Genomic DNA, 12,205 nt, shown 5'->3' on the forward strand with positions numbered 1-12,205 from the left:
TTAGTTCCCGCCATTTACCTTGCTCCAAGTATTGGCTCAAAACGGTAGTCAACGAACCCATTCAAAAATTTTACTCCACGAAAGACTATAAGGGTAAATTTGGATTGTGGAAACTAGAAAGGTTAAATGTCATGGTTTGTTAATTGCTATTATGTTGTTGTTAATTGTTTTATGGCAAAATCTAGAGTACCCGCAGATAATAGGTACGCAATCATCTGGGTCCTCCACCAGCAAAAGATGAGGGTGCATTGCATGGCAACATACTGGATCTAGGTTCTCTTAGTCCAGCCCCTCTTAGTCCGGCGTACCCGTACTAGAATCCTTCTTGTTTTATAATATTGGGTGAGGACAAAAGAGCTACCTGATTTTGGATAATAATATTATGTCACATTGAAAGGTGCTAATCAATAGCTGCCAGTGTGATGTGTGGGCTGGGACTTCCATTATGACAAAACAAAAAGATTTGTAGTTGTTAAACCATTGGAGCTCCATGTGATTTGTTAGCCAAATTGTGTTTTTAAAAGAGAAAAAAGGTTAATTATTAGGCTATGAATTATTAGGATTCTTAACTTTTATGTCTCTTGATAATCTAGTTCCATCCAACTAAGGATTGAATCTTTTTTTGTGACTTAATTTCTAATGCCAACAAAACACATAAGTGCAAAGTCTCAAACTTCGAAATTTTGGATGTATTAATTTGTTTGGAGGAAATTTTAGATTCTGAAATGAGGAACAAACGCGCAACAAAGTCACATAAAATTTGCTGTTATTTGCTATCAAGAACAAATGCCAAATATCTGTTTTATCTTTTTCGTCCATTGTATTTTTTTAAACTGAATTCTTACTAATTAAAGTAATCAAAATGCAGCCAAATAAAGAAAGCAAATTAACACAACAGAATTATTTAACAACTCTCTCAATCATTCAACCAGCCTGTTAATCCGGGCACTTGCCACCCTGCCCAAAATTTTCTCTCTATAAATTTCCCTCTATTCTTCACTACTATTCACCATTTCATCCATCTCTACTTGATCATATTCGTAATTCATTCCCATTTCTCAAAACCATAAAGAAAATGGCCAAAGCTTCCACAATCGCCTTGATGGTGATAGTTTTTGCCGTGTTTTCTCTAATAGGAGAAACTTATGCTGCTGATGAGCCAGCAACTGCCCCAAGTCCTAAATCAGGTTCTGGCATTATCTCTCCGTCCATGTCTGCAGCTTTTTTCGTGTCCTTTGTTGCGTTCTTGTTCGGTTCTCTCTTCCGTTGAAAAGCAATGCTGGCTATGGATTTTCAAATGATTTTGCTGTTCATCTAGTTTCTTGTTAACTACATTGTTCTGATGCATCACGAATGAATTCTCAGTTTGGTTGAAGAGAGATCGATTTGAGGAATGTGGTGTGGTTTCTATTCAAAATAATATGTTTACATGCATGGATACAAGTCCATGCAAGAATTTGTTCAATAGTAGTGTGCTTACATAGATATTTTCGTTGCAATATTCGAGTTTAATGATGTTTAAAGGATTTTTCACTATTTGAGTTATGAATTTATGATGATCTTTGTTCTTTTTATATACTAGAAATTACCCATGACTTTGTCACTATTCTTTTGAGGCATTAGTTTCATTCAATTACTAAAGTAAAAGCAATATATGCATTTCAGATTAAATCTTGTGGTCCTTTCAAGTAAGGTATGTGACATGAAATTATAAATTCCTAATAATTTGGTTATTTGTTGCACTATTTCCTAATAATTTGGTTATTTGGATCATAAGTAGGATTTGTTTTCTAGGGGTTGTTTGTTTTTTTAAGCTTCTCAATGCTAAATGCTAAATGGCCTACTCTTTGAATGCTGGATGCTGATTACTGAACTCTGGAAAACATGTTTGTTTTCTGTCAGAATGATCGGGCTCTGAATGCTGGATATAAATCATTTTGACAATTTTACCTATGTTATCAATTTTGAACACAAACTTACTGCTTATAAAAACAAAATATCTGATTTTTTTTTTTTGACAAAGTTTCCTTTGCATATTCAACATTTTGAATACCGGTATGATATCTAAAATATTGCATATAATAATATATGATAAAAAGAATACTAAAATTGTTTTGACTATTTTACCCTTGGTATTCAGTTTTTAAACAATAATTTAATTACTTATAAAATAAAACATTTGAAAAAAAAAAATAAACAACATCTTACTTATTTAAAAATTTAATATATAAATTTTTACTTTACAACGTAACTTTCGATTTTTAACAATCATTTTTTTTTTTTGGGTAATAAAAGGCCATGACCAAAGAGAATTAATGGGGTCTTGTTGTATTGTGAAACAAATGGGCCTTGGCAGTAAGAAAAAATACCCAACCCATTGAAGTTTTGTGTAAGTCATTGGTACCACTAGATCACCCATTATGATATCGTATTCAACTTTAGCAAATCAGTTTCGTCTTTCTGTTTTTTTTATCGGTTTTGACTTTCGACGACAACTCTTTCTTGATTCCCCTCTATAATTTCTCTCAATTGATTTGAAAAACTATAAATTGAGTTTGGGCAGATGAAGGGTATTGTTGGTCATACGTTTCAATAAAAAAACAAATTCAACATTCAGGAGGTGTTTTATCACGAAACGCTGAAGACAAGTTTTTCTGCAGAACGCAGAAGATTCTTGGAAAAACATGCAAACAACTCTCGACATCACTGAACGTTGAAACTTCAGCGCCTCTGAATGCTGAAAAACCAAAAAACAAACAACCCCTTACTTAAACTCCAAAGACTTTGTTAGAATACATATCTCGATACAATATATTTGATCTCAGTCACAAATTAACTTCTCTCATATTAAATCTGAACCACCACTTAATAATAGAATACCTCAAGATCAGTCTCTTTTATTATGTTAGATAATTCGGTTATTTGTTGCATTTTTTCCTAATAATTCGGTTATTTTGATCATAAGTAGAATTTGTTTCCTACTTAAACTCTAAAGACTTTGTTATAACACATATCATGACGCAATATGTTTGATCTCAATCACAAATTACCTTATCTCATATTAAATATGAACAACCACTTAACAATAGAATATCTCGGGATCAGTCTCTTCTATTATGTTAGATTGATATAAATTAATAATAAGCAAAAGATCGATCGAGTTGCACCACTAAACCCACGCAAGTGTAATGTTGCAATGTCATATCGAGTTGAACCATTAACGTGAAAATTCCAACAAAATTGATGGCCCAAATTGCTCGAAAAAACACTTCATGGCCCAAAGTGATAAAACAACCACGTTCATTGTCATGGTACAAAACACCAATTTTTTCAATAGGTTATTGATAGGTACAAAAAATTGGTCCCAAGGCTCATTTTTGGGTGAAAATCACTCTTAGAACCAGCGTTGTTTTTTTAATCACTCTCAAGGACAATTTTTGGGTGAAAATAATCCGAAAAACCAATTTTTGAGTGAAAATAACTTGTAAGGACAAATAGTAGTTCTACTCAGACTCCCTCAATAACTCCATTGGGACTCCATTTCCTATGTGACATCAAATTATTTTCCTTCTTTTCAAAATTCAAAAAACAAACATAGAAACAAATTAATAACAAATAACTTACCTAATTAATAACTAAAACAAAAAATAGTAAAAATACAAATTACCTATATTTCGACAAACAAATCAGACAGATAAAGAAATAATAAGCCTTCACACACAAAAAATAAATAAATAAATAAATCATCATATTTTTTTGACATTTATATACACCATATATATGAACCATTTGTTCAAGTTAATTAATAGATAGAGAACCATATGATTTTTTTTTCTCTATTCAAAATTAATATAAACTAAAATGATAAAAAGTGGGATGTGACAAAAAAAAAGATTGAGAGAGGAAATTGAGAATGAGGAAGGTGAAGTTTTCCCAATTTTTTATTTGTTTTTTTCTTTTTTTATTAGTGGAAATATAGGTAAGTTTATTTGTTATTTATTTATTACTATTTTGGGTTTTAGTTATTTAATTGGGTAGGTTAGTAGTTGTTTATTTGTTTATATTTTTGTCTTTTAATTTTTGGAAAGAGAAATATTATTTGCATGTATGCCACGTAAGATATGGAGTCTCTAAGGAGTTATTAAAGGAGTCTAAATAGATTCTTTGAAAAACAAATAGTTTATATTTGAAATAAATATTTTTCGATTCTACCTTTTTGTCGTTTTTGGTATGAACAACTTTATGTTGTTGTATAAACAATAATTATGCATACCCAAATAGGTTAACATACTTCATATACTATGTTGATGTATAAATAATGATTGTTCATACTCTAATATGTGTTTTTACGGACCATACATTATGTTGAGGTATGAACAGTGATTGTTCATACTCATGTTGAGGTATGAACCCCAAATAAATATGAACAATGATTGTTTATACCTCAGATTGAGGTATTACCCTCGGTTGAGCTGGGTCGTTTATTATTTCGCATGAGTATATTTGTCCTTTCATTTACCATAACCGTTTTTAATTTCGCGTCAAAGGTATATTTGACTTTTTATTTACCCCGTCTTTGTGAGTGATTAAAAAAAATTAGCATTCAGGAGGTGTTTTATCACGGAACGCTGAAGACAAGTTTTTCCGCAGAATGCTGAAGATTCTTGGAAAAACAAACAACTCTCGACATCACTGAACGCTGAAACTTAAGTTTCAGCGCCTCTGAATGCTAAAAAACCAAAAAACAAACAACTCCTTACTTAAACTCCAAAGACTTTATTAGAATATATATCTCGACGCAATATATTTGATCTCAGTCACAATTAACTTCTCTCATATTAAATCTGAACCACCACTTAACAATAGAATACCTCAAGATCAGTCTCTTCTATTATGTTAGATAATTCGATTATTTGTTGCATTGTTTCCTAATAATTTGGTTATTTTGATCATAAGTAGAATTTGTTTCCTACTTAAACTCTAAAGACTTTGTTAGAACACATATCTCGACGCAATATATTTGATCTCAATCACAAATTACTTTCTCTCATATTAAATCTGAACCACCGCTTAACAATAGAATACCTCGAGATCATTCTCTTCTATTATGTTAGATAATTCAGTTATTTGTTGCATTGTTTCCTAATAATTCGGTTATTTGGATCATAAGTAGAATTTGTTTCCTACTTAAACTCTAAAGACTTTGTTAGAACACATATCATGACGCAATATATTTGATCTCAGTCACAAATTACCTTATCTCATATTAAATCTGAACCACCACTTAACAATAGAATATCTCGAGATCAATCTCTTCTCTTATGTTAGATTGATACAAATTAATAATAAGCAAAAGATCGATCGAGTTGCACCACTAAACCCACGCAAGTGTAATAATGCAATGTCATATCGAGTTGATTGAACCATTAACGTGAAAATTCCAACAAAATTGATGGCCCAAATTGCTCGAAAAGACACTTCATGGCCAAAAGTGATAAAACGACCAAGTTCATTGTCATTGTACAAAACGCCAATTTTTTCAATAGGTTATTGATAGGTACAAGAAATTGGCATGGTCCCAAAGCACATTTTCGAGTGGAAATCACTTTTAGAACCAGCGTTGTTTTTTTAATCACTCTTAAGGACAATTTTTGGGTGAAAATAATCTGAGAAACCAATTTTCAAATGAAAATAACTTGTAAGGACAAAGAGTAGTTATACTCAGACTCCCTCAATAACTCCATTGGGACTCTATTTCCTATGTGACATCAAATTATTTTCCTTCTTTTTAAAATTCAAAAAACAAACATAGAAACAAATTAATAACAAATAACTTACCTAATTAATAACTAAAACAAAAAATAGTAAAAAAAAACAAATTACCTACATTTCAACAAACAAATCAGACAAATAAAGAAATAATAAGCCTTAACACACAAAAAAAAACTAAATTAAATCATCATATTTTTTTTGACATTTATATACACTATATATATGAACCATTTGTTCAAGTTAATTAATAGATAGAGAACCATATGATTTTTTGTTCTCTATTCAAAATAAAATGATAAAAGGTGGGATGTGACAAAAAAAAAAGATATCGAGAGAGGAAATTGAGAATGAGGAAGGTGAAGTTTTCCCAATTTTTTATTTGTTTTTTTTCTTTTTTTATTAGTGGAAATATAGGTAAGTTTATTTGTTATTTATTTATTACTATTTTGGGTTTTAGTTATTTAATTGGGTAGGTTAGTAGTTGTTTATTTGTTTCTACTTTTGTTTTTTAATTTTTGGAAAGACAAATATTATTTGCATGTATGCCACATAAGATATGGAGTCCCTAAGGAGTTATTAAAGGAGTCTAAATAAATTTTTTGAAAGACAAATAGTTTGGATTTGAAATAAATATTTTTTGATTTTATCTTTTTTGTCGTTTTTGGTATGAACAGCCTTATGTTGTTATATGAACAATAATTGTTTATACCCAAATAGGTTAACATACTTCATATACTATGTTGATGTATAAACAATGATTGTCCATACTCTAATAGGTGTTCCTACCGATCATACGCATTATGTTGAAATATGAACAGTGATTGTTTATACTCATGTTGAGGTATGAACCCCAAATAGATATGAACAATGATTGTTTATAGCTCAGATTTGAGGTATTACCCTCAGTTGGGTTGTGCCGTTTATTATTTCGCAGAAAGAGTATACTTGTCCTTTCATCTATCAGAACCGTTTTTAATTTCGCGTCAAGAATATACTTGACTTTTCATTTACCCTATCTTTGTGAGTGATAAAAAAAATATAGTTTTGAGAGTTATTTTTTCTCCCGATGTGTCCCAGAGAGTCACTCCCTATTGATAGGTAATCTATATAAAGAATTACCAAATAAAAATTATTGTTCACATTAAACTTATTATTGTACGCAATAGAAAGTAACAATTGGATCAGGCTAAAGTACCAAACTCAGCAAATGTAGTACAAAAACTTCCTTGGCCCTCCAAATTTATTTTAGCTGTAAGAATGCATGCTAAACTCAGCTAATGTAGTACATTGGATCAGGCAGTTTGAAGGTCCGGTTGCCAATGCTGGTCCCCAAAATGTCACTCCACTGGTCACCCATGTTCCCAACTATTCTATACCCTTCATCTTCAAGCTCCTTCCTCCTTCCTGATTTGTATAGAGTTGCCGCTTTTCCTATATCAGATGATCCCCTGAAACCAATAAAACGAACATAATTTGGACATCACATCAGTTGGATCCAACATTAAAATGTTTTTGCATCATCAAAAAAAAAACATTAAAATGTCTTATATTGGTTATATGCAAACTTGGCAAATCGTCCACGCCTTTTGATTATTCCTGGAGTACTATACCGAGTATTGGCTTACAGACAAGTACGTGGTGAGGTCCACTGGACAATGGATAGGATTTTTTCTGCCATGCCCATAATTTGTAGGACAGTGGATAGTATTTTCTGCCATTCCCATAATTTGAATTTTACTGCGTTAGACTAAATTTTTTACGAAAATTTTGGTTTATGGCAAACATTATGACATTATCTTGTACGAAAAATGAAAATTTTGACGTTTAGGGTGTGTTCGGCAACCAGGATTTTAAAGTAAAATTCAGAATATATTTTCAAAAAGTAAAGATCACTCTGTTTGATAATTTTTTCTGCACTGGAATGGAAATCTCAAATCTCCATAATCAAGGGTTGTAATTTTCTATAAAGAGCAAAAACTTGAGATTTACATATATTCCGAAATTTTAACTCATTGAAATTGTAAATTTTGGAATTATATATTCAATTCCAATTCTATAAGAGAATTTCCAAACAGACTCTTACTAGAAATCTATTTTGCTTCATGGTATTTAGGCCCGTGATACGCTCAGCTTAAAGCTCACATACTCATGTTCAATGTCAGCAAACATTATATAGATCAATAAAAGTATGAAATTAATGTTAGAATAGTTGTATGTAAACAACAACTAGAGTAGAACAGAATGAACAGTAAACAATGACAGCAATAACATGGAACAACCAAGGCGCATATTAGACTGTCTTTAAGGAAATATTTTGCCCCTTCCAGTGGTGCAGAAAGACAGTAGTGACATCTTTCTCACAGGATTTAATAGTTTACAGTAGCTTGCTTTGCACTATAACAAACTACTATCTATAACAGCAATATAACTCTCTCTGACGGCTACAGGAAGAGGCAGCTACAGGAAAAAGAGAAGAAGAATAGGATAGGTCCAAATTTTTGTTTCTCTGAGATTGGTTTCTGTTGAAGTTCATTCCCTCTATGGACTCACAGTCCTATTTATAGAGATTAGGTCGGTCTCCTAAACGGATAAGGAAGAAAGATCAACTCCTAATAGAATACCCAAACTTGCTACTCAAGAAAAAAACAAAATAAATTTAGGCAATTGGTCAAACCACTACCCACAACAATAAGCCCAAACCCAAGTCCGAACTCTACCCGATGTGGTGGATAACCAATGTGAGACTATCTATTATGCACTAAAGTGGAGAAAACACCTTTTGTTCATCTTCTCCATTTTGCACACACAATAGTATTTAGAAATACACAAGAGATTCCAACAATTAACTGTTTATTCGACTTTAAAACATTGGACATGTTTACCTCAATAGCAGCTTCTCCCAAGTCTTATAACCAGCTGCCTGAAGGTTTAACACAGTAATTTTTCTTTGAGCTTCGGGCCTCCCCGTTAGGAATGCAATCTTGATACCAAATGACACTAATTTGTTGTAGAGTTTAAGACTTTCTGACAATGCAGGTGCTTCGCCAGTTCCGACCCATATATTGAACGCTGTCGAATTATATAGCTCAGCCCTGTAAATTTAAAAATACGTTGTTCGATTATTTTATGTACCCATAAAAAGATTAAAAAAAAAAACACATGCTGCATGAGCTAAGCAAATTTCGATCTAATAATAATTGGACGACGGTTTATCATTTGATGCATGCGTTTGATTATTCAAACCAGTTGAGAAAATTACTGCAAAAACAAAAAGACAAAACAAAAAAGAATAGCTACATATATTCCTAGCTGGAAGTAAGGGGGTGCATTTGGATGTGACCACACCCCCAAAGATTTCCTTGAAAAATGGTCAGAATATAAAGATTCGCACCACCCATGATTTGCATATACCTTTTGACGTTGAATCTGAACACAATATATGATTTATTTATTTTTTATGCTATAGTATGTACCATCGTCAGCTAGCGAATTTCATCCACCCTAACGTTCCAAATACATTAGCAATTATGCACCCGAAAAAGAAAATCAAAACTATATTTCCAAATAAAAGATTATCATACCCAAATCCATGTTGAGCATAATAAGGCAAGTTAGACAGGGTAGTCTCATCAACATCAAAAACCCATATGTCCTTGCCATCTCCATTTAGTTTTATGTTTTGAGCAAAACGAACAGCTTCATCAGCAACGAATTTGGAATCCTTGACGTATAAATCGCCAAGCATGTAATGACCAACATAGTCTTTACACTCAGCTGGAACTCTTTTCCAATCATGAATGTTGTTAGTCTCTACAGCTAAACGCCAACTTATGCATGAAACACCATTTATCCCACTACCACCCGAACCAGATTTTGGCCTAAGGAGATGAATTAAAGGTGGAGTTTCTTCTATAGAAGAAGAAGCATGGGAACTAGTCAAAATAGTGCACAAGCAAAGAAGTATTAGCAGCCCCATTGAAGATAGATTATGATCGAGAATATGCATGATTGCGGGCTTACGGCAATATGAGCCCTTTAATAAGATTTGAATTGTTAAAATGACCATGGTTTTGTAGATAATCACCATAATACCACGCCTTTGTTACTCTTGGGATAAGATTCCCTTTTGATTACAAAAAGACGGAAAATTGTTCTCGTGGGTCTATATATATTGTTTTTTCTGTAATAATCTCCTACATAAAAACTAGCGGGCCACGTTTTTTAACTGTGACCTATTGAGCTAGAGCACGTTTTTCATGCCAATTTGAGAGCGTGTTCCAGATATCCATAAATCGATTATTACAATTTACATTACATTAGAGCATCTCTAGGTGGTTTTATATTTGGTCGCATCCTTCAAATTTGAAGGAATACGTCGGGATTTGCTGAAATTTCATCTCTAGGTGGTAGCAAATCCAGGTCGAGATCACCGCTTTTTAACGATTCTTTGTTCGCAAATTTGGCAATTTGGATCGCGGATCTTGGCGACATTAATCAGAATGTCGCGCCATTGCAAATGTCGCCTAATTTTTTTTTTTGACTTTGACCAAAGACCTCGCGCCCAAGAGATCGCTTGTCGCCACTACTAATGTCGCGCGAGTTTTTTTTTTTACCTTTTTAATTTGGTGCGACAGTGGGAATGTCGCGTGAGTTTTTTTTCCAACTTGGAGGCGACATTGGTAATGTCGTGCGACAGTATCAATGTCGCGCAAGGTAGCCCTATTCCAAATTTGCGAATGAAATTTGTGACCACCTAAAGTTGATCGAAATTTGCTACCAGTTTCTTCACACTTTTTCTTCAAATATGAAGAGTATGCTACCACTACCTAGAAATGCTCTTAATTAATGTTACAGTGTGTGATTTTTCTTTTAGTAAAGATTGTAAGAGCATCATCAACGTATTTTTAAATTTGATTTCTAATGTGACAGTTGACAATTTATTTAACAATTTTCGTCCCCAACACGCTGTTATAACAACGTTTTCATAACAACAATTGTCAAATTCGGAACCAAATTACCCAGAAATATAGAAATGACTCGCACGGGACAACTTGTTCTGTCCAAAAGTGAGACGGGACTACTTTTGTCGTCCATAATTTTTTTTTCGTTTTTTTAAATAAAAAATTCCAAATGGCTCGATTTTGTACCGTTGGGCTTTTAGACTGTTAGGTTTTTGTAATTTGGCACAGTACAACTATTCCCGTCCAAAATTAAAAAACAAATTTTACCCAAAATGAGTTGGTTCTTCCTTTCGTTTTAGAAATTTTAAAGTACCAAAACTGCTGAGGTGTCACAACGAAAAATGGAAATGCGTTGATGATGCTCTAATATTCTTTAGTTTCCAGACTCTCTATTTTGGGTAGTCAGAGCCATCAGACTGTCATTCAGAAAATAGTATCTTTTTTTAACATTCAATTATTATTACTCATAAAAATACAATTACTCTTATTGATTGAGTTTTTCTACGTGAACAAACAATTTTGAACAAACTCTATAGAACAAACTGACCGTGTCAAGCATCACGTGCCCCTTACTTTTCAAACCAACACTCCTCGTATTCCAAAACAACCCAAAAAAAAAAAAAACTACTCATCCTCTTTGAACAATGTTTTGAACTTCAATCAATTCCTCTGTCTATTGAACTTGTACTCAATTATTGTTAAAGAAGCATTCAATTTTTTAGATGTTGAGTATACTTATATGTTTTGCAATAGTAGTGTTATGTTCTTTAATAGTTGATACAAAATTTGAATTTTTAAGCTTTGGAGATGCACATGGACGGATGAAGATAGAGGGTTGAAGGTAGAGAAAGAGAGATATAATGGGGGTTACGCGCCACAAAGAATGGATCGATTTTTTTTTTTTTTTTTTTTTTTTTTTTTGAACTGTTTTGCAACTTGAGGAGTGTTGTAGCTAAGTAAGGTACGTGATACTTGCCACATCAGTTTGTTTAAGGGGGTTTGTTCAAAAGAGCTTGTTCATATATAATTTTTGTTATTGATATGTTCATCGTGAATCTTGATGTTAGAGGCTAAATCCCCATGTTGGTAATTAATGTTTCCTCTTTCACTCTGTTTTTTCCGCTTGTGATAAACATGTAAATGTTAGATTGAGTTACCACTGGATTTTGTGAAAATTCACGAATCCTCCCTCACATTCAGGGGTGGACCTAGGAGAGGGCTGCACCAAGCTTCAGCCTGGGGTCCGTTTCATTAAAAAAAAAATTAGTATGCATTGTTGATCGCCTCTAAACTTAAAAGCCCATTAGCCCAAAAAAAAAAAAAAACTGAATGTAATTTTTTCTCTCTACCGAGTACCGACTCTACGACTATGAAGTACGAACCCCCGCTCTCTCTCTTTCTTCAGTCTCTTGAATCTTGATTCTTCTATTATGTTATTCATATCTATGATTCACAAATATTTATTATAAGGC

The 12,205-nt window shown here is 32.7% G+C and overlaps 1 protein-coding gene across 1 annotated transcript; it reads right to left on the reverse strand.

Annotated features, from left to right (window-relative positions):
- Positions 1-6,887: 6,887 nt before the first annotated feature.
- LOC147507262 (acid phosphatase 1-like) lies at positions 6,888-9,786 on the reverse strand. Its single transcript, XM_086599984.1, has 3 exons — positions 9,354-9,786; positions 8,655-8,864; positions 6,888-7,220 (listed from the first exon to the last, which is right to left on the reverse strand). The coding sequence occupies exons 1-3, from the start codon at positions 9,776-9,778 to the stop codon at positions 7,043-7,045; spliced, it is 813 nt and encodes a 270-aa protein (XP_086456110.1). The 5' UTR covers positions 9,779-9,786; the 3' UTR covers positions 6,888-7,042.
- Positions 9,787-12,205: the final 2,419 nt, after the last annotated feature.

Source organism: Coptis chinensis, chromosome 3 (assembly GCF_015680905.1).
Source record: "Coptis chinensis isolate HL-2020 chromosome 3, ASM1568090v1, whole genome shotgun sequence".
Classification (NCBI taxonomy): domain Eukaryota; kingdom Viridiplantae; phylum Streptophyta; class Magnoliopsida; order Ranunculales; family Ranunculaceae; genus Coptis; species Coptis chinensis.

Coding starts and splice junctions, on each gene's coding strand:
- LOC147507262 (XM_086599984.1), bottom strand. CDS start 9,778: ATGCATATTCTCGATCATAATCTATCTTCAATGGGGCTGCTAATACTT. Junction 8,865..9,353: donor TATGCTCAACATGGATTTGG/GTATGATAATCT, acceptor TTAAATTTACAG/GGCTGAGCTATATAATTCGA. Junction 7,221..8,654: donor TGGGAGAAGCTGCTATTGAG/GTAAACATGTCC, acceptor TATTGGTTTCAG/GGGATCATCTGATATAGGAA.